This window comes from Osmerus eperlanus, chromosome 1 (genome assembly GCF_963692335.1).
Source record: "Osmerus eperlanus chromosome 1, fOsmEpe2.1, whole genome shotgun sequence".
Classification (NCBI taxonomy): domain Eukaryota; kingdom Metazoa; phylum Chordata; class Actinopteri; order Osmeriformes; family Osmeridae; genus Osmerus; species Osmerus eperlanus.
The window spans coordinates 1,550,512-1,572,932 of NC_085018.1; the positions used below are offsets into that span (position 1 = coordinate 1,550,512).

Here is a 22,421-nt window from a genome sequence, read left to right on the forward strand (position 1 = left end):
CTGCAGATTCGTCAAAATATTTTTCTCAACGCCAATAAAAACAAAATTGAAAAGGACCTACAACGTTGCAGAAAAAACGACAGAATAAACATAATACATAATAATAATGCATGAACGTAGCTACACGTTTTGTAACTTTGATATAGGCCTACTGAAAGCGAGGTTTGATGGCCGAGATTGCTATTATCAGTGTCAAACGCGAAACTGACAGATAGGGAAGTGAGTTGACATCGTCATATTTCACAACAGCAAGAAGATGGGAATAGCCAGTTCGGCGCAAGCAAAATGAAAAATACCATGAAAATTAAATGAACACTGCATCGCTAAGTAAGTGCGTGTTTACATTGTTATGTTACTAGTATTTTGCACGTGTTAAAAAAACACGGACCCCAAACTCATTGTCAGCTATTAGGTAGTTAGCGGCCAGCAAAAGCTGCCAGCAAAAGCCAAAAAAGTCTACCAGGCAGGCGACAAACAATGTGATTCGACATCTCAATAATGTAATTATTAATGTCTAGATAAGACTGATTGACCAAATAAAAGGTTTAAAGGTATCTAGCTGCGTTTGTGTGAACATCAAGCTAGCTCGCTATTAGTCTATTCATTGAACTTGAAATACAAGTCAGGCTACTACATTTACTCAATGCTGTGTTTTTGGAATAGCCTCTCATTTTTTGTTTGCGCTCTCCAACTTTCAACAGGGGATGCACAATGTTTTCTCTTGCCGCTTCGTCTTGCTCGACGTCGACCCAAGACCTTTGAAACAACCCAGCGAGTCTTGACTTGCCAGAACGTTTTTGAGAAGTAACACAGCTAGCCATGGGGACCACACTCAGTGAGCCGTGCATTTATGACAAATTGTCAGAAAGTATTGATATCCTGCGCCAGTCCGGTTATCGGTACGGCATGTCGGAGAGTGAGATTGAGAAGTTTATCAAGCAAGTCCTGGAAACGAACGAACCCAGGAGAGACCCACCCCAGTTTCCCATCCTAAGAGCCACTGTTAAGGTAAGACAATGGTACGATTAGTTGCTTAAAATACACATAATTATTCATGTGTTTATACAGTTCCCACGATAAGGCAATTTACCGTATACCAGACATCAAATCTATCATGTTGACCTTTTACAATACATGGAAGACAAACTTGTGGTGTCGTCCTAGTTTGTGGTGGTGGTGGTCCTGGTTGTGGGGGTGGTCCTGGCCTTCTCCTACCCCCAGAGTCCCCCCCAGCTGGGGCTCATCAACATGGGGGGCCACAACTGGTCCTCCCCCCTCAGTCACGTCCGCCTGCTGGCTCTGCCCATCGCCAAGAAGTACAACTTGCAAGGTACTACACACTGGTATACTGGTACTAGACCCAGGCTGATACTAGACCCAGACTGGAGGACAGTAACAGATTGTCACTCTGACACACGCCTAGACTGTAGGTTCAAGGTTCACTGCACATTAACCAAGCTAAAGGAAACATGTACATGTTTTTGAAGCAATGTTAGCCCTGCTGTAAGTTTACATACTCTATGCCAGCTGTATTGTGGCGCAATGTCTTGTTTTCCGGTTTAGTGTCAGAGGACAAATCCTGCATGCATTACTGGTGTTTCCTCTTTCTGCCTGTTTCTGCGTTGAGTTGTGTAACTGAACCATGTCGTCGCCCCCCCCCCCCCCCCCCCCCCCAAATAACTGCTACCAACCAGGACCTTGGACAACCTGGTCTATGACCTAGTGGCATATTGTTACTCATGATGCCGATCGTGTGTGTGTATGTCCATGTGTGTGTGTGTACTTGTATATATGTGTGTGTGTTCCTGTGCGTGTGTGTGTACCTGTTTGTGTGTGTTTGTGTGTATGTGTATACCTGTGTGTGTGTGTGTGTGTTTGTACATGTGCGTACCTGTCTGTGTGTGTGCGTGCCTACCTGTGCGTGTGTCTGTGTCCACAGGGTTCCATGAGTGGTGGAGTGCGGGGGCTGTGAGGCAGGGCCTGGTGAACTGTTCGGGCTGTGCGGAGGTGTCCTCGGTGCTGGAGGTCCCAGACACCCTGAGAGAGTCTGGAGCCCTGCGCCGCGGGCCCCAGCCGGTCCTGCTCAAGGTGACCAACCAACTGTAGAGAAGGCCAAGCTGACGTGGCGCTGTGTTTGAAACGGTTTAGTGTAGACGCCGTGTTATGAGGGTCCAGCTTCTTTTCGGCCAGTGCATTTACTGCTGGGGTTTGATGTTAATTTATATTTTGGAAAATATCACAATGGTAGGTCATTCCTGCTGCATTACACCCTTGTTGTTAATGGTGTTTAATTTATCCAAATATTGTTGCCCTTTGCCTTCAGTTCGTCTCTGTAGGGCCCACTTTCTTTTCTCTTGTATAATTCTGGTATTAACACTAATAGGGTTAGGGTTAGTTGTTAGGGGATTAGCACAAGCCTCACAAGATGGTGGCCGCATGCAACGCGGCGTGACGTAGCTTCGCATGCTCTCTATACCCACAAGTCCCAGCGAGCAGTGGAGGGATAGTTATGATCTACTAATGAGGACAGAACTGTAACAAAGATGTTCATGGGATTAGATGCTAATAGTTTTGTTCTACCTTAAGCAGGTGTTATCAACCATAAGTGCCAATAGTTTAAATGTTCAGTTCTATTTACTTGATTGATCCTGAAGAACATTTTAATAGCAGGCATTTATAACTAAATCTCAACCCCATCCCCCTTTTGGATCAAAGCGTCTGCTACGTGAACACATAAATATATTTGATGAGATGGACTTTTGGTGTAGTAGTAGTAAATCATTTTATTGTAATAACATGTTGAGTTTATTCTTCATTCATCTTTTGTGAAGCAGCTTTTTGATTTGTGCCTTAAGCTTGTGTGTGTAAGATCTGTTAACTTAACAGTGTGTGTATGCGTGTGTCTGTGTACATGTATGTGTGTGTGTACGTGTCTGTATGTATGTATGTATGTATGTGTGTGTGTGTGTGTCTGTGTGTGTCTGTATGTGTGTGCGTGTGTCTGTATGTGTGTGTGTGTCTTTATGTGTGTGTGTGTGTGTGTGTGCGTGTGTGTGCGTGTGTGTGCGCGTGTATGTGTGTGTGTTGCAGGGAGGAGAGACACTGCTGGTGCAGAGGCAGCAGTTGGAGGAGCTGTACTCAGCCCACTCCAGCTCCATGTCCATCCTGCTGGAGGAGGACAGCCTGCTGCCGCAGGACCAAGGCTTCCCCCAGGGCCCGGCCAACTTCACCCTGCTCTGGTACAGCTTAGGGCCCGGCCAGCAGTGTTCAGTAGGGTTCAGCTGTATGAGAAGGTTGTGTTCATGAAAACTGGGGTTTGGTTTGAGCTGGGCTCCTTGTTAAGGCATATTTAGTATCTAGTTTGACGGGAAGTGTCTTGTTCCTTCCTGTCCTTGCCCCTGTCAGGAGGTTTCATTCTGGAGCCAGGGAGAAGGTGTTGAGGTGGCTCTTCCCCAAGGCAGAGCTCTGCCCCCTTCTGGACAGCGCTGGAACTACACTGCAGCGATGCCTGGTCACTCACAGCGCTAATTCTCAGAGCAGGGTGAGTTTGTGTTTGACAGGTGTGTTTGACAGGTGCGTTTGACAGGTGTGTTTGACAGGTGTGTGTGTGTGTATGTGTGACAGTTGTATGTGTGTTTGACAGTGTTGTGTGTGACAGTTGTGTGTGTGTGTGACAGTGGTGTGTGTGACAGTTGTGTGTGTGTGTACTGCAGGGAGTCAGAGTTCTTGGCTGGCTGGTGGTAGGAGAAGGCTTGCCCACTGTCAGAGTGCTCCCCGTGCATCGCTGTCAGAAACACTGCAGCTCCTTCAACCTCTGGCTGGGCCCTGGAGATATGGGTGAGAACACACACACACACACACACTGTGACTAGGGCTTGAACTAGGACACACTCAGGCAGAAATACTTGTACCAAGCCAACACACACACACACACTGAATATCACAATCTCACTGTCTCAAAGATACACGCCCTATTACAAAGACAGTAGCTGTGGATCCGTCAGTAACCATCAGATGTAAGTCTGTGTGATGCTTCCTGCTCAGCGTGACGTGAGCTCATGCCCCCTCTGTGAAGGGGGTACATGTCTGGATTAAGGGTCCTCTACATTCAGATGGGTGTGAGTCAGTCTACTAACGCCAGACAGACCACGGCTTCTTCTTAAAGATCTTGTAATTCAAGCGCATGCAGGCAGCTGCCATTTATGAGCTGATCGGTTTAACAACTGCAAAGGGTGAATAGTTACAGTGAGCACACAAACTCACCCCCCCACCCCTCCCACATATATCAGTTCTCTCTGACCTGCCCCATACTATATGCCTACTGTCTGTTCTCTTCATGGCTGTTAACCTCTGAGGTTTACAGGTACATATATATTTTAGATATGTTTCTGTCAAGTCAACACAGTAAAGCATATTAATGTCCATAATTCTGTTCTTCACTCTTTACCTTGTTCCTCTCCAGTGTATGCCGACCCCCGCTACTGGCAGATGGAGCTGTTCCCCGGGAGAGGCCAGAACATCGTCTGTGACGGCTCTGCCTTCTGAGGGAGGAGGGGACGCCCCTGACAACCACAGAAGAAGAGAGGGAGAAGAGGGAGACAGAACCTGTCCTCAAAATCCCTTCTTTCTTTCCAGAAGCCCACAACTCTCTCAGTGGCATCTGATATGAACGACTTGCTCTGGAGACACAGGCTGATTGGAGCTTTTGCCGATACGTCCAGGGCTCGTCCCGCCCCCCTAGAGGCCTGGATGCAGAACCTGCCCACTCACTCGGAACACGAGCCAGCGCTCACGCTCGCTGGATCAACGTTCTCCTAATAAAGGCTGCTTGCAGAAACGCCATCAACCCCTCTATACCGAGTTAGCCCTAACTAGTTAGTTAAATCCTCCTTTCTACACCAGTGTCTTCTCAAACGTTCTCCCCAGCAACATCCACTACACTCATCACTACTTCCACTCCTATGTCCACTCAAGCCATTCACTAACTGCGTCATCATACCAAACTAAGGCCACAGATCCTGGACGCTGGCTTGTCCTTTGCAGATCCAAAATAACAGGTGTGGTACTTGGAGGCGGTAACCTGGCCAGCCTCATCAGACGAGGGTTCCTAAGAGGAGAGCTGCTGGGAGGGAAATGCTTTCAGACAAATCGTCCTGTCTGTCAGAATGTTAGACCTTTTGTCAGTTAGGGTTTCAAGGTGTCATATCGTACTGGAATCTAATAGAATTACAGGGGACGTTCCAGAATGGAATGTTTGCTTTTGTTCATGTTTTTGTATTTATTTTCCTGAAACGTACATTTTTTAAGTTTTCACAGTGAGGGATGTGTGACAAGCATGATTGTGATCATTCTGGCATTGGCAAATCATTTTTATCATTTGTAAAATGTTCAGTTCAGGTGTAATTACTTACAAGCAGTGTATGTATTTAGCAGAGGTGGCTGCCATCCACATTTTTATTCATTTTTTTATTCAAATACTTTTTTGGGTGATTTTCTGATTCTTGTCCCTTCTACAGTGAAAGCACTTTATCTTGTATTGGTTAACTGATTGATTGCCCTTGTTGAATATGTTGCACGGTATTTCAAGATGTCACACATTGTCAAGTCCTTTGAATGGGTCAGCCATTTTCTTTCTCTTTCACACACCACTTAGGCATTGTTAATGCAGTCTTAACACTTATCTCTTAAGTTACCATGTTACAAATGTTCAGGTTATAACATGAACTACCATACCCTCACCTTTACACAGACATTATCGCATAACTTTTTAGGCAATGTCTCGTTATAATCCAAATATTGACAGTTTAGGCTGGATTTTGACAAGGGCCTTATGTTTTTCAGTACTGCTTTTTATTATCTGTTGTGAGAGTCAAGTGGATGGGAGTGCACCAGGGTGGATGCCAGCGATGCAGAGGAGCCAGGGTGGATGCCAGCGATGCAGAGGAGCCAGGGTGGAGGAGCCCTGGTGGGGATGCATCAACTTTCCACTGGGCTTAAGTGAACCCGGTTCTTCAGTTTGACACTTTCATGGAGGGCGTTCTTGGTGTTGGCTGATGTCAGTGCTGGGATTGGCCCTGTGTTCTCAAAAAGGACTGCCAAAAAAAAGTCCTTTATTACGGTTGGTTCCAGTGTCTTCTGTCTAACCCTGAGGCCTTTTGGAATGTTTTTTTACGTTATTTTTGCTGCTCAGATATTAGTTTGGTTCAAGGCTCCCCTGTATCAGTTGATTACTGAAGGTTTCGACGTTCTGCCTTGAATCCAAACTTGCCTTTTCTTCGTAAGCCTTAATGCGATTACATTGGTTTTTACCTGCTTTCAATCTTTCTTTTTTTAATTCAAACTTGTCGTTTATTTTAGCCTTGAGCATCCTTCAAGTTAAACAAAGAACAGGGACATGCACAGAAAGTTAAACATTTTATCTTTCAAACTAGGATGTCAAATGTTTCAGTCACGAAAAGATACTTAAGATACTATATTTTTTTGTTGATTGGGCCACTTTAGTTTACGAATCCTTTAAAATCTAGATACTTAATGTTACTAATTGTTTTTTGTTCGTTTTTTTTATCCAGTATCAAACGTGCAATGAAGATGTATAAAATGTGATTTTGATGTAACTAGTTTCGTCAGGCGCAGAATGTTTGGATAATGTTTCTAAATAAAACGTTCTACCCCCGTGTTTGGCGTTGCGTATTTTGTAGCTATAATTCATGAGTTTATGGAAGTGATACTTTCAATAATTGTGCCTTTTCTCATTCACTCATTTGAATCAGAAAATTAAATGAAACCAGAGAATGTCTAATAAGGGTTAGGGTTATTGTCTAATAATCCGTAGACGGGCTCTGATGAAACTGATCAAGTGTTCTAAAGTGAATATTCAGGTTCCCGGGCGGGTCTGAACCCTGGTGCATGGCGGTCTGCTGGCGGTGAGTATCCCAGTTTGCGCTGCTGCAACTTCACCAGCCGAGGGAGAGATGGGATAGAAAAATGGGGGATTTGGGCTAGGGAAGCGGGAACGCTCAGGGAGTTGTACTAGTTCTTTAGTTATATAGAGAAATTATTCATTTTCAAGATATGCTTTGATAGGGATTAATTAACGGTCGTTCCGACGGACTAAACTGGTTGTGCTGCCAAATGGCTAAATCGAGCTCAGTCGAGTTTGAAGTGAAGAGGCCTTGTTGTCTTAGTATAGCTAGCTAGTTAGCTAGCCTTCTTCTAATGCACCAAAGGGGCTGCTTCTAATGTCTAACATTAGTAATTTGTGCAGGTAATTTGTTGTATAGTGACTACAAGTCTTAAAGCTGTGATCACAGTTTAAAAATATTGTTTTAGATGTGACAAATAACGCATATTGCATAGATTTAGCAGGCTAAAGTAAAGATAGCCTGTTAGCTACTGTGGCTAGCTACACTCGAAGCTAGCCCAACTTTCATGACAGTTGCTCAGTGGATGCACTCCAGTGTTCGCCATATTGACCCATGATGCACACCCCTATCTTTATGTCCGAAATTCGACACAAATAATTATTAAAGAAGATTCCCCAAACAGCCTCATTATATATTGAAATGTGAATTTAGTGTATTTTGTAGGCTAGCTGTGCCAAAGAGTGAACAACTACTCTTCTCATCAACTCTCTGGCCAGGGAAGAGTTCCCCGACTCTCCTATTCATCCCCATAAGATTATCAGCTCTCCTACACATACGCATTTTGAGGATAAAGAATAAAAAATAGAGATATTTCAAACATAATAAATAATTAGACTAATAAAGTTCGAAGCCAGAATCACTTCATAGCATGATATCCAGTTTTAGTCGTTGTTAGGAGATTGGCCTTTGATGATCACGATACTTTGATGCCTTTACTCCACATGGCTCTATTCTGCTGCCTTTCTTAGGTTCTCGTAGCACCTTTGCTGTATGTTTTATCCACTTTTGTTTGTGGGATGTTTGTCTTTTATGGCTGCAGCATGGGTGAAAGCCCTAGCCAACATTTCAACTTAGTGGCACAACAAAATAGTCTTGAATTGTGAACAGGCTCCCAATGCATAACAGTGATTGTCACAGATTGCTTGTCAGCTGCAGTTCCGACCACCTGACATAAACACGGCTGTAGCTACCACCTGATATAAACACGGCTGTAGGTACGACCACCTGACATAAACACAGCTGTAGGTACGACCACCTGACATAAACACGGCTGTAGGTACGACCACCTGACATAAACACTGCTGTAGCTACAACCACCCGACATAAACACTGCTGTAGCAACGACCACCCGACATAAACACTGCTGTAGCTACGACCACGACATAAACACGGCTGTAGCTATGACCACCTGACATAAACACTGCTGTAGCTATAACCACGTGTCATAAACACTGCTGTAGCTACAACCTTCAAAAAGCTAGTAAAAAAATAAGAATTCTGCTGAGTTATATAGGCACTGTGGAAAGAAATGAATAGAATGGTATCTCGTGTGTGTGTTTGTGTGTGGTGGAGCAGCAGGAAGATGGAGAGTTTGGGAGTGCAGGCGGTGGCGTTAAGTGACGGCTCCACTGCCTACATTGAACAGGCCATCAAAGGTGAGCGGTCTCACACACATACTTAACCCTTGAACAGGCTATGAAAGGTGAGCAGACACCATGCTCTCCTGGCTGACACACACACACCGGTGACCCCTCTGTTTCCCCGTCCCTAGACGGGAACCTGGTGGAAGGAGACGCCGTTCAGCTGGAGGACGGCACCACGGCCTACATCCAGCAGGTCACCGTGCAGCACAAAGGTCAGAGTTCACACCCGTAGAGATCGTCACACACCTTATTTGGACCTACCCCTCAGACTCCCTCAATTACAGTTCATAATTCTTCTGAGGATATTTGGCGCTTGAAGAATGATAGATTTTTTTGTATGCCATGTCTTATGAGTAAAATGTAATGAAAAGATGTGTTTGTGATGACAGAGCCCCTCCCTTTTGAGGATGGCCAGGCGGTGCAGCTGGAGGACGGCACCATGGCATATATCCATCACACACCCAGAGGTAGACCACCTCTTCACCCCAACCTCCATGTTCTTACTGCTGAATCCTGATATGATCATTGGAGTCCCACCATCTTGGAGCAGAATTAACACAGTCATTCGGCTAGTCATGCATTTCCAGCCCATTTTGGAAGATGATGACAGCTAGGTTTTAAGTGGCTGGCCTTTAGAGCAGGATCCTGCACACTTCCTTAGGTACACTGTCCTAGGTCTAGTAACACGTCCCCCTCCTTCAGTTCCTGACCTCTGACCCCGTGCAGATGGGTACGACCCCAGCGGCGTGGAGGCGGTGCAGCTGGAGGACGGCAGCACGGCGTACATCCACCACCCGTCAGCCGCGCTGCCGCCAGGGGGCGCTCTGGAGGAGCTGGCGGGAGACGAAGGCGCCAAGCCAGACACCATCAGCACCCTGGACAGCTATGGGTCTGAGACCGATGTGAGCGAAGCTATGTGTGGCGCTAACAGCCTGCTGGATCATACCACTGTGCAGGTAAGGGAAGGGGCCGAGAACTGGATGAATGACTTTCTGTTTATGTGACGTGTCTTGTGTATCCATAGCAACACCATCAACGCTCGTATCCCCTGTTGTTTGTGTGTTTATTTTCCCTGTGTTTGGCTTGTCCTCTCATCCTTGTAAAGGTGGTGTTTGAAGGGAAGTGGGGGCCGTCTAAAAACCAGCAGGTCGCAGAGAAGAGCTTCCGCTGTGACTACGAAGGCTGTGGACGCCTCTACACCACCGCACACCACCTCAAAGTACACACACACACACACTACACCACCGAACACCACCTCAAAGTACACACACACACTACACCACCGCACACCACCTCAAAGTACACACACACACACACTACACCACCGAACACCACCTCAAAGTACACACACACACTACACCACCGCACACCACCTCAAAGTACACACACACACACACACACTACACCACCGCACACCACCTCAAAGTACACACACACACACACTACACCACCGCACACCACCTCAAAGTACACACACACACTACACCACCGCACACCACCTCAAAGTACACACACACTACACCACCGAACACCACCTCAAAGTACACACACACACTACACCACCGCACACCACCTCAAAGTACACACACACACACTACACCACCGCACACCACCTCAAAGTACACACACACACACACTACATCACCGCACACCACCTCAAAGTACACACACACACACACACACTACACCACCGCACACCACCTCAAAGTACACACACACACACACTACACCACCTCAAAGTACACACACACACACACTACACCACCTCAAAGTACACACACACACACACTACACCACCTCAAAGTACACACACACACACACTACACCACCGAACACCACCTCAAAGTACACACACACACTACACCACCGCACACCACCTCAAAGTACACACATTTACATTTACATTTATTCATTTAGCAGACGCTTTTATCCAAAGCGACTTCCAAGAGAGAGCTTTACAAAGTGCATAGGTCACTGATCATAACAACAAGACCACAAAAACATTGCGAGTAGCCAAAACATGAAGCACACATTATGAACAACCAAAGTAAGTGCCAAAGGGAAGAACCATAAGAGCATGTAGTTAAACAAGTTACAATTAAACAACATGAACCGCTATAAGTGCAAGTGTACCTGTGGAAAAAACAAGCAACAATAATAAAAAAAATATATCACAGCGAGTACAAAAATTTAAATCAGCCACAAGACCACAAGAGCAACAAGTCTCTAAGCAAGAGTCATTGTGATCCTTGAGGAAACTAACATCGGGTCAAGCGAACCATTCCTAAGTACCGTTGTACTCCCGGAACAAGTGCGTCTTGAGCCTTTTCTTGAAGGTGGAGAGACAGTCAGTGTCTCTGATGGAGGTGGGGAGTTGATTCCACCACTGGGGGGCCAGACAGGAGAAGAGCTTGTGTTGGGACCGGGCGCTCTTGAGCGGTGGGACCACCAGGCGGTTGTCTGAAGAAGACCGTAGGTGACGGGTGGGGGTGTAAGGCTGCAGGAGAGACTTGATGTAGACGGGTGCAGTCCCGTTCACTGCTCGGAAGGTCAGTACCAGGGTCTTGAATCTGATACGGGCCATGATAGGTAGCCAGTGGAGAGAGATGAGGAGCGGGGTAACATGGGAGCGTCTGGGTAGATTGTAGACCAGGCGGGCCGCAGCGTTCTGAATCCTCTGAAGAGGGCGGGTTGCACATGCTGGGAGACCAGCGAGCAGCGAGTTGCAATAGTCCAACTTGGAGAGGACAAGTGCTTGGACTAGCAGCTGGGTGGAGTGCTCAGACAGGTATCTCCTGATCTTCCGGATGTTGTAGAGGGTGAATCTACACGACCGGGAGACCGCAGCAATGTGGGCCGTGAGGGAGAGCTTGTCGTCCATGGTAACCCCAAGGTTCCTGGCAGAGGATGAAGGGGTCACCGTCGCAGATCCCAGGGTGATTGAGAGATCGTGGGAGATGGAGGGTTTGGCCGGGATAATGAGAAGTTCTGTTTTGGCGAGGTTCAGCTGGAGGTAGTGCTTGGTCATCCAGGCGGAGATGTCTGTGAGGCAGGCCTCAATCCTAGCTGAGATCCCCGGATTGGTCGGGGGGAACGACAGGTACAGCTGCGTGTCATCAGCGTAGCAGTGGTAGGAGAAGCCATGGGAGGTGATGATTGGTCCAAGTGAGGTGGTGTACAGAGAGAAGAGGAGGGGTCCAAGGACGGAGCCCTGTGGGACACCAGTGGAGAGCTGGCGAGGGCCTGACAGTTTGCCTCCCCAGGAAACCTGGTAGGATCTTCCCGACAGGTAGGATGAGATCCACTGGAGTGCAGTGCCAGTGATGCCCATCTCAGAAAGTCTGGAGAGCAGGATCTGGTGGTTGTGGTGGTGTAGTACACACATACTACATCACCGCACACCACCTCAAAGTACAAACACACATACTACACCACCGCACACCACCTCAAAGTACACACACATACTACACCACCGCACACCACCTCAAAGTACACACACACACACACTACACCACCTCAAAGTACAAACACACATACTACACCACCGCACACCACCTCAAAGTACACACACATACTACACCACCGCACACCACCTCAAAGTACACACACACACTACACCACCACACACCACCTCAAAGTACACACACACACACACATACTACACCACCTCAAAGTACACACACACATACTACACCACCGCACGCCACCTCAAAGTACACACACACACATACTACACCACCTCAAAGTACACACACACACATACTACACCACCGCACGCCACCTCAAAGTACACACACACACTACACCACCGCACACCACCTCAAAGTACACACACACACTACACCACCGCACACCACCTCAAAGTACAAACACACATACTACACCACCGCACACCACCTCAAAGTACACACACACACACACATACTACACCACCTCAAAGTACACACACGCACTACAACACCGCACACCACCTCAAAGTACACACACACACATACTACACCACCGCACACCACCTCAAAGTACACACACACACACTACACCACCGCACACCACCTCAAAGTACACACACAGTACACCACTGCACACCACCTCAAAGTACACACACACACATACTACACTACCGCACACCACCTCAAAGTACACACACACACATAGTACACCACCGCACACCACCTTAAAGTACACACACACACACACTACACCACAACACACCACCTCAAAGTAGTACACATACTACACTAACGCCACCAACCATCCGAATCATAACACAGACCCTGCAATGCTAACACTCCAACTTGACCTCAGTAATGTGTTAGTGAGTGCTGTGCTGTGTGATGTGTCCAGGTGCACGAGCGTGCTCACACGGGCGTGCGCCCGTACAGGTGTGAGCTGGCGTCGTGCGGGAAGGCCTTCGCCACGGGCTACGGCCTCAAGTCCCACCTGCGCACACACACTGGGGAGAAGCCCTACAAGTGCCCTGAGGACATGTGCTACAAGGCCTTCAAGACCTCCGGAGACCTGCAGAAACACGTGCGGACACACACCGGTAGGACACACCAGTAGGACACACACCAGTAACACCAGTAGGACACACACCAGTAACACCAGTAGGACACACACCAGTAGGACACACCAGTAACACCAGTAGGACACACACCAGTAACACCAGTAGGAGACACCAGTAACACCAGTAGGACACACACCAGTAACACCAGTAGGACACACCAGTAACACCGGTAGGACACACCAGTAGGACACACCAGTAGGACACACCAGTAACACCGGTAGGACACACCAGTAACACCAGTAGGAGACACCAGTAACACCAGTAGGACACACCAGTAACACCAGTAGGAGACACCAGTAACACCAGTAGGACACACCAGTAACACCAGTAGGAGACACCAGTAACACCAGTAGGACACACCAGTAACACCAGTAGGAGACACCAGTAACACCAGTAGGACACACCAGTAACACCAGTAGGAGACACCAGTAACACCAGTAGGACACACCTGTAACACCAGTAGGAGACACCAGTAACACCAGTAGGACACACCAGTAACACCAGTAGGAGACACCAGTAACACCAGTAGGACACACCAGTAACACCAGTAGGAGACACCAGTAACACCAGTAGGACACACCAGTAACACCAGTAGGACACACCAGTAACACCAGTAGGACACACCAGTAACACCGGTAGGAGACACCAGTAACACCAGTAGGAGACACCAGTAACACCGGTAGGAGACACCAGTAACACCAGTAGGACACACCAGTAACACCGGTAGGAGACACCAGTAACACCGGTAGGAGACACCAGTAACACCAGTAGGACACACCAGTAACACCAGTAGGACACACCAGTAACACCGGTAGGAGACACCAGTAACACCGGTAGGAGACACCAGTAACACCAGTAGGACACACCAGTAACACCAGTAGGAGACACCAGTAGGACACACCAGTAGGACACACCTGTAACACCAGTAGGAGACACCAGTAGGACACACCAGTAACACCAGTAGGACACACCAGTAACACCGGTAGGAGACACCAGTAACACCGGTAGGACACACCAGTAACACCAGTAGGAGACACCAGTAACACCAGTAGGACACACCAGTAACACCAGTAGGAGACACCAGTAACACCAGTAGGAGACACCAGTAGGACACACCAGTAACACCAGTAGGAGACACCAGTAACACCGGTAGGACACACCAGTAACACCGGTAGGAGACACCAGTAGGACACACCAGTAACACCAGTAGGAGACACCAGTAACACCAGTAGGAGACACCAGTAAGACCCCCTCTCTTTCTGTCTCTGTTAGGTGAGAAGCCATTCCAGTGTCCGTTTGAGGGCTGTGGCCGCTCGTTCACCACCTCCAACATCCGGAAGGTTCACATCAGGACGCACACAGGCGAGCGGCCCTACATGTGCCCCCAGCCGTCCTGCGGGCGCGGCTTCGCCAGCGCCACCAACTACAAGAACCACATGAGGATCCACACAGGTGAGGGGAGGAAACACACACTCACTCATACACACACTCACACAGACACACGCACACACTCCTATCAGCTACACACACATCAACATAACCACACATAAATGACTCACACAAACTCCCGTTCCCCCCCCCCCCCCCCTCCAGGAGAGAAGCCGTACCTGTGCACGGTCCCCAACTGTGGGAAGCGTTTCACGGAGTACTCCAGCCTGTACAAGCACCACGTGGTGCACACACACTGCAAGCCCTACAGCTGCAGCCACTGTGGCAAGACCTACCGGCAGACGTCCACGCTGGCCATGCACAAGCGCACCAGCCACGGAGACTTTGACACGGCCGCGGAGCAGGATGGTAGGCCTGGTGCACACACACACAGAGAAACACACACAGAGAAACACACACACACAGAGAAACACATCAAAGTACAAAGGTTCTTGTAGTTGGTGGCGCTGGCGAAGCCGCGCCCGCAGGACGGCTGGGGGCACATGTAGGGCCGCTCGCCTGTGTGCGTCCTGATGTGAACCTTCCGGATGTTGGAGGTGGTGAACGAGCGGCCACAGCCCTCAAACGGACACTGGAATGGCTTCTCACCTAACACACACACAGGGAGAAACACACACACAGGGAGAAACACTCACTCTCTCACACACTAAATAACATACTCACATGCACACTCACACAAAAACACACGCATAAAAACACACACACAGAAACACACTAAAACAGACACATATACATATCAGGGCTTGAAATTGCAACCATTTTGGTCTCATATGTTTCTGAAATTGTGCTTCTGAAAATATATTTGGGAGCATTTGAGCGAGGGCAAATAATCATTATGGTGCGACTTGTTTTAATTGAATTACACAACGCTCACTAATTAGCCTACTGCACAGTATGTGCATGCTGTGAGCTGATACAGTGACCGGTCTACCGTTCTATCCAATGTTACATAACCAGTTAAACTTAATCTTAAAGTTCTTAATTTTAATTTTGGTTGATATTAGCCGGCAGTCACTCCTTGTCAATGCGCTCTGTTGTCACGTGGGGGAGCTAACTCGCGTCTCAACATTTGAAGACATGAAAAGACAATATGAACATTTTCGGTGGGTACTCCTAACTTTTTAAAGTTGGGAGCACCAGTGCTACCAAGGGAAAAAGTGATTTTCAAGCCCTGCATATGGACACACACAAACACAGAAATACACAAAAACGCACAAGCTGTTTCAGAACTGACTAACATCTTTGAATGTGTGACACACGCACACAACCTGTAAACAGAAACGACTAAAACCTTGCATAAGTATTCAGCCTCTGTGCTGGTGAAGCTCTCAGTTCACACAAGCACCCCACACTTGGCCTCCACTTAAGTCATTTCAGTGACTATTATAGTGGCTTCCCCATTCTCTTCATAAAAGCATCTATGTTAAAACATCCTGAGTCAGACTGAATCTGAAGGCAAATGAAGGCCGCACCTGAAAACTCAAACAAGAAGACGACTTGTGAGAGAAGTAACAGAGAGACCCTCAATCCCCTTCAGATGTGCTGGAGACTTCAGTCCTGGTGCACCGGTCACCATATCAGGAGCTCTGCAGCACTGGCCTGTGTGGGCCGCTCACTAAGTGCCCACGTCTTCTTAGAAACTAGGAACAATATCAAACCTGCCACCTTTCCTCAGTTGATTTTGAGTTTGATAATGTGGTCAAATCAAATGTCAATGAGAACAAAATATCAGTAGAAGAATTGGTCAGGGTTTTGAAGACGCTTTTGCGAGGCCCTGTATATGTATGTACATGTGTCTTTACCTTGCATGTTGACAATGCCACTAAAACGTTCTGTCATTGGACAGACACGGAGGCGATAGACACCGCCCTTGACCAACCACAAGACTCCTACCTGGAGGGGGCGGAGCAGCAGGAGGAAGAGGAGGAGCCTCAGGTCTGATCACATCCTGTTTCCTCCTCTGTGTTTGGGCTGCAGTGGTCTTCTCTCAAGGGGGCATGTCACTAGCAGAGGGTCTTCTCTCTAGGGGGGCGTGTCGCTAGCAGAGGGGTCTTCTCTCTAGGGGGGCGTGTCACTAGCAGAGGGTCTGAGGTGGCTGGCTTGTTTCTCCTGCTGGGCTGACTGTGTCAGGGAGCTGCTCTCTGCTGTTCAGGATCCTTCCAGCAGCTACAGACTCTTCTGGAGATCTGAGGGAAGAGGATAGGAAACGAACATGTTCAGGGACACACACGTGAAAATAAAACCATGTATGTTTGACATATTACATGCAGTTTGTGATGTCACGGGCTCTCTGATTTTCATAACAAGCAAACAAACAGTGTTTAAGGAAGTAGAGAAGGTTACACAAGGAGTAGTGTTGTGGTCGTCTGAGGGGTTCAGCTGTTTGCCATCCACAGGGCCTGTCACCCAACGATCTGCACGCCATCACCATGGTGACCCAGGATGGCACCACCATCGCTGTGCCGGGACGGCAGACGGAGCGACACGTTACCATGGTTACCGGGGAAGGGAACGAGCTGCAGCCAGTATGTGCCACCCCCCCTCCCCCCATTACACACACACACATTACCACAAGAGTACTTTGGATAGTTCTGTTATGTCATCTGTCTAGGTTGCCATAGTGACGTCGGACGGCCTGGTGCGGGGGGGCACGGCGTCTCTGTACCAGCAGGTGGCGCTGCTGGCCACGGCTAACGGCACCCAGATAGCCGTCCAGGTGGGACCGGCCTCTGAGGCCTTATCTTACTCCAAACATCCTAGATAGAAACACCGAGGCAGTTACGTCTGACGTGGTTCAGGAGCCACAACCGTGTGTGAACCAGTCAGTGTGTTCTGGGGGAGTCCGCCAGCGCAGGCTGGTGTAGCGCTAGAGCCCAGGGTGAGCAGGAACGTACCAATAACGCTGTGTGTGTGTGTAGCTGGAGGACCAGCAGACCCTGGAGGAGGCCATCAGCATGGCCACAGCCGCCATCCAGCACGGAGGACTGGTCCCCGAGGGGGACAGCTGACCCCCCTCCTGCACCCCTCTGAGGGGGGCTTGGCACCCGGCTCACTCCCAGACCTCCAGGACCCCCCCTGGAACACTCCTCTTCTGAAGTTGTGGAAGACAACCGTCAACCAATCACACCCTGAGAGGAGGGGCCGTGAGGGCTGGTCATGATGACACCGGGGGTGGGGGGGGAGAGAGAGTTGGGGTCAGTGCTGGGATTTTATTTATTTGGCCTTTTTGACTTTTCTTTTGCCATGGTGTAGTATCCTGGAGATGCAGCTCTGTGTGGCCCGGCTCAGGCTAACAGGGTTCAGCAGGGACTGCTGCAGGGCTTCGGTTTGCTTCTTTAACACTTTAAAACGTTGACTATGAGTTTGGGTTCGAGTTCAGGTGGGACCGACCACAGGCACTTCAAGTTCTACTGGTGCTGAACAGTCGGTGGACATTGTGAGTTGGTCTGAGAAGTACTTGGTACTAGGAAATAACACAAGTCTTCTCTGAAGAAACTGTCAAAGTGTGTTGACGTGAAGAGCTACAGGCTTGTTCGTCTGCATCTGTGATTAGCAGGTGGACAAGCACAGAGGTAGAAACACAAACTTTCTGTGACATATCAAGTTTGGGGTTCATGCATGACTTCACACATGTGTCAATAAACTAGCTTTATCTTTTCTTTCTGTGTGTTTTTTTTGTTGTTGAAAAGTTCTGTGTGTTTTTTTGGGGGGGGAATGTGAGTTTAAACCTTTCCACCAAATTTCTACACTAGATGGCAGTCTACCGCCAAAAAAAGAAAACGTTATTTTTTACAAAATGAAGCCTGTTTTGATCGTCTGCAGTACCTATGCTTCACAACAAGGGGCACATCACACCTACAAAGTTACTTCCCAGTGCTCATGTTTTGAGAAGGCCACAGTTGGTTTAGTGGATGCTCGCTCTAGGACATAGCTGACAGTTGCTGTACTGGAAAGTTCCCAAAGATTATAATTCAGGCATTTAAAGGCAATCGCCGAGAGCTGGCTGCCATGTGTTTGCATTTAACCAAAGGTTAACTCAAATGTCATGACATTCTGGATGGAAAGAAGCATGTCAAGGACCGAAAGACATATAAAGTTGGCAGATAAATGGGTGCACTTAACCACACATTGAAAATACTTTTTGGTCAGGCCAAATCCAACACGTAGAGTAAATTACCCTTAGCAGAAGTGCCTGCGAGTCCATTCATATATGTTTATCATTCCAAAATGATTTTTCATGAAAATTCTCTCATTCATACAACTTAGTAGTTCAACAAAACTGCCAACAAAGAGGTGGGGAAAAAACTAGGATTAAACTCTTGAGAGAGAGAAGACAAAACAGGGAGTGACATGTTGAATGGAGGCCGTCTCCACCTCCAGATCATTTGTTTTGAGTTGCCACTTGTTGTGCCCCTCACCCATCCTCACCCTCCCCACCTCGCACTCACAAAGAAGCAGGGGCAGATGGCAGAGCACAGCCCCTCTCTCCCCCTCTCCCTTCCTCTTCTCCCGGGAACTCCACATTCCAACCCAGCTCAGCCTCGTCCACCAGGGCCTGCATTGTGGACGCTTGTTATTGTGGTGCTTTTACGCTAGCTAGCTGCCTAAACGCACTGCAGCCTAGTCAAGTATGTTCTTTGTCACGTCAAAGGCCTAGTCTTTGATGAGGAAAAGAATCATGTATAAGGAATGAACAATTTGACAGATTGTAAAGGACAGATTTAGTCTCTCTCCAACAGGGATACATAGATGCAGTGATTCCACTGCTTGGGAAGGAAATCTTGCCTTTGCTCTATTTGACGAGAGCTTTTGTTCCAGTAAAGAGCACCATGAACCTAATCAGAAGCTGTGAGTAGTTGGTAAGCAAGGCTCTGGAAGACGTTCCAGGTGGGGGTGAGGGAGGGTGTGGATGCCTGGCGGAGGTACGGTGGTCTGGATGATACCCAGCACCATCGACACAGACGAACACCCCCTGTTCCAGGACCAGCCTCCCCACCCCTGACTCCACCCAGTCAGACACTAAGCTGAGCACAGATCAGAGTTGTGTGTGTGGTGGGGGGAGGGGTACATAAACCTCTGTTTATATCAACCAGTTTCCACCGACGCAGATCACACACCAAAGCCTGAAAGCCCTCCTCTCTCCTCCTCGCCTCTCACAGCCCTCCCCTCTTCACCACTTCCCCTTTGTGGCGTCTGTTCTACCTTGGCAACAGAGCCTGATTGGTTGAGCGGCTGTGACATCATTGCCACTGGGAACCAAACAGCTGCAGTGAGGAGGAGAGAGAATGAAAGAGATGAGGGAGAGGGAGAATGAAAAAGAAGAGGGAGAGAGAGACAAGGGGAGAAGGAGGGAGAGAGAAAGAGGATGGAGAGAGAGAAGGGGAGGAGGGAATGTTCGATAGTGTGTGGTGAAATAATGGAGAAAATCAAAAAAGGAAAGGATATGAGGTGTGACGTTAGTAAGAGACAGAGAAGAAAATGCTCAATAAATGAAAATATATTTTAGGAGAGAAGTCAAGGATGAGGCAAGAGTGAGAAACACAAAAAGAGGAGAGGGAAAGAGCGAGAGAGACGAAACAGTGGCAAGGTTTGGGCCATTGTCACTTCTTGGTTTCCTGTCTTTTCTAAGGACTTCCCAGAAGGTTGCTCTCTCTCCCTTTTATGTTTATCAACACGCGTGTTCTGGATGGACAGGAGTTTCCTGCTTCTGTCTGAGGAGGAGAAATGAACACACATCCAGAGGCAGCCAGCCAAACCTGAGGCCATATGAGCCGTGCCATTGTAGTTTCTTTTTTCAGTTTTTGTTCATATGTTGCTAACCACAGGGGAACAGTATCTTCTACTGTAATAGAACACCCCCCTCCCCCCATTTGATTAATTTCTCAGGGGACTCTGTAGTTTTTAGTTGAAGCGTAACAACACAACCTTCTGATGGTTCGACCAACCACCTCACAACCTCCCTGTGCAGCAATTAGGATACACTCTATTCTACTCTACCGTACCCTACTCTACTGTACTCTACTGTACCCTACTCTAATGTGTACCATTGTACAGTTGTTGTTCTCTCGCGGTAGGTGCAGTATCACACACATGCATATTAAACACATGCAGTTCCATATCAGATCATATTAAACACATGCAGTTCTATATCAGATCATATTAAACACATGCAGTTCCATATCAGATCATATTAAACACATGCAGTTCTAGATCAGATCATATTGAACACATGCAGTTCTATATGAGATCATATTAAACACATGCAGTTCCATATCAGATCATATTAAACACATGCAGTTCTATATCAGATCATATTAAACACATGCAGTTCCATATCAGATCATATTAAACACATGCAGTTCTATATCAGATCATATTATACACATGCAGTTCTAGATCAGATCATATTGAACACATGCAGTTCTATATCAGATAATATTAAACACATGCAGTTTCATATAAAATAATATTGATCCCTGGGTGAAATTGGACTGGTGCACAACACAGGGCAACAGAACAATACCAGACAAATGAGTAAATAAATAAAGTAAAATATAACACAAAAATACATGTTTTATCTGTACACACACACAGCCACTCACACTTACAAACAGTAATGTAGCAGGGCCGAGTATGAACCTGGTTTCTGGCTTGTTTGCTGATGCTAAGCCTTGGCTCTGGTGCTCATGTTGAAACCTGTCTCCCTGATGTCTATCTAGAACATGAAGCCTGTGTTAAAGTACTGACAGAGGTAGACGTGTTTGTGTGTGTGTGTACATATATTTGCATGTGCAGGGTGTGTGTGTGTGTGTGTGTGTGTACATATATTTGCATGTGCAGGGTGTGTGTGTGTGTGTGTGTGTGTGAGTGTGTGTCAGTGTGAATGTGTGTGTGTGTACGGTGTCAGTGTGTGTGTGTGTACGGTGTGTGTGTTTGTCAGTGTGTGTGTGTGAGAGTGTGTGTGTGTTACACCATCCAAAGTTCTTGATCATGTCACTCTGACCTGCTAAGCTGATGAACACACCGGGGTGGCGGGGTGGGGGGGTGGGGATGAGGGTGGGTGGGGCACACACACCCCCCCCCCCCAACACTACCGCTAGTGAGAGTTAACCCCCAACACTACCGCTACTGAGGGTTAGCATGTTGACCAGCAGCCTATCTTCGGTGTGTGGGTTTATTATTGTTTGCCAGAGAGTTAAGCAAGGCCTTCCTGACTTTACGCACGTACCCACCCACATGCACACACAGGCAGACAAGCGAGCACACACAGGCTCTTATCAGCCTTATCAGTGGGCAGCCTGGAACAGCTGGTGAAGTTAACAAAGTTTAGGCCTAGTCCAGTCCAGGGAAAGGGACCAACAAGCGCTCAGGGTTTGTCATTTGTCAGAACATTCAATTTAGTTCCTCCCTTCCTTCCTAGTCCAAAACGCAGAAAGAGCTGAGGAATGTGTGTTAGAATCAGACCAACTTGATCAGTGTCCAGGGAGTTGCAGTGTCCCAGGGCTGCTTGACTGCGGTCAAGGCTGTATTTGAGGACACACAGAGCATGTTCACAAGCTGTAGAACTACTCACAACTAGCTGTTTGTCAACGTTGAACGGGATGTTCTTTAGGTTGACCCAGTAAGTGAATGTAGCAGGGCAAACAACCACTTTATGGAGAGAATGGATGGGGAGATTGAGTGTCTAAGATTCTAATGTTTTTTTTTCTCAGCCTTTGTTTTGTTTTCATCTCAGTCTGGCGGCTGCTTCCTGTTCCTGCTATCAACAGTCGTGCCTTGCCACTTCCTCCCTCCCCCACCCCTCTTCTCTCCTTCCCTCCCCCACCCCTCCTCCCCCAC

General features: G+C 47.8%; 2 protein-coding genes across 6 annotated transcripts; both read left to right on the top strand.

The window, feature by feature from the left end:
• The first annotated feature begins 197 nt into the window (after positions 1-197).
• Positions 198-6,676, top strand: c1h6orf89 (chromosome 1 C6orf89 homolog). 2 transcript variants are annotated; one of them, XM_062447788.1, is made up of 8 exons: positions 198-327; positions 702-1,008; positions 1,165-1,330; positions 1,940-2,088; positions 3,091-3,293; positions 3,406-3,541; positions 3,714-3,837; positions 4,463-6,676. In XM_062447788.1, the coding sequence occupies exons 2-8, from the start codon at positions 820-822 to the stop codon at positions 4,543-4,545; spliced, it is 1,050 nt and encodes a 349-aa protein (XP_062303772.1). In that variant the 5' UTR covers positions 198-327; positions 702-819; the 3' UTR covers positions 4,546-6,676. The 2 variants fall into 2 exon arrangements, with proteins under 2 accessions (XP_062303772.1, XP_062303785.1); XM_062447801.1 differs by having other exon boundaries at positions 3,091-3,239.
• Positions 6,677-6,804: 128 nt separating this feature from the next.
• Positions 6,805-18,240, top strand: znf76 (zinc finger protein 76). Of its 4 annotated transcripts, none has more exons than XM_062486369.1 (13): positions 6,805-6,923; positions 8,499-8,578; positions 8,695-8,778; positions 8,956-9,033; positions 9,293-9,522; positions 9,672-9,785; positions 12,911-13,112; positions 14,406-14,585; positions 14,727-14,930; positions 16,429-16,517; positions 16,979-17,107; positions 17,194-17,298; positions 17,501-18,240. In XM_062486369.1, exons 1-13 carry the CDS (start codon positions 6,907-6,909, stop codon positions 17,588-17,590), a joined length of 1,602 nt encoding a protein of 533 aa, XP_062342353.1. In that variant the 5' UTR covers positions 6,805-6,906; the 3' UTR covers positions 17,591-18,240. The 4 variants fall into 4 exon arrangements, with proteins under 4 accessions (XP_062342353.1, XP_062342277.1, XP_062342386.1 ...); XM_062486293.1 differs by lacking the exon at positions 6,805-6,923 and adding an exon at positions 6,953-7,264; XM_062486402.1 differs by lacking the exon at positions 6,805-6,923 and adding an exon at positions 7,291-8,199.
• The last annotated feature ends 4,181 nt before the right edge of the window (positions 18,241-22,421 follow it).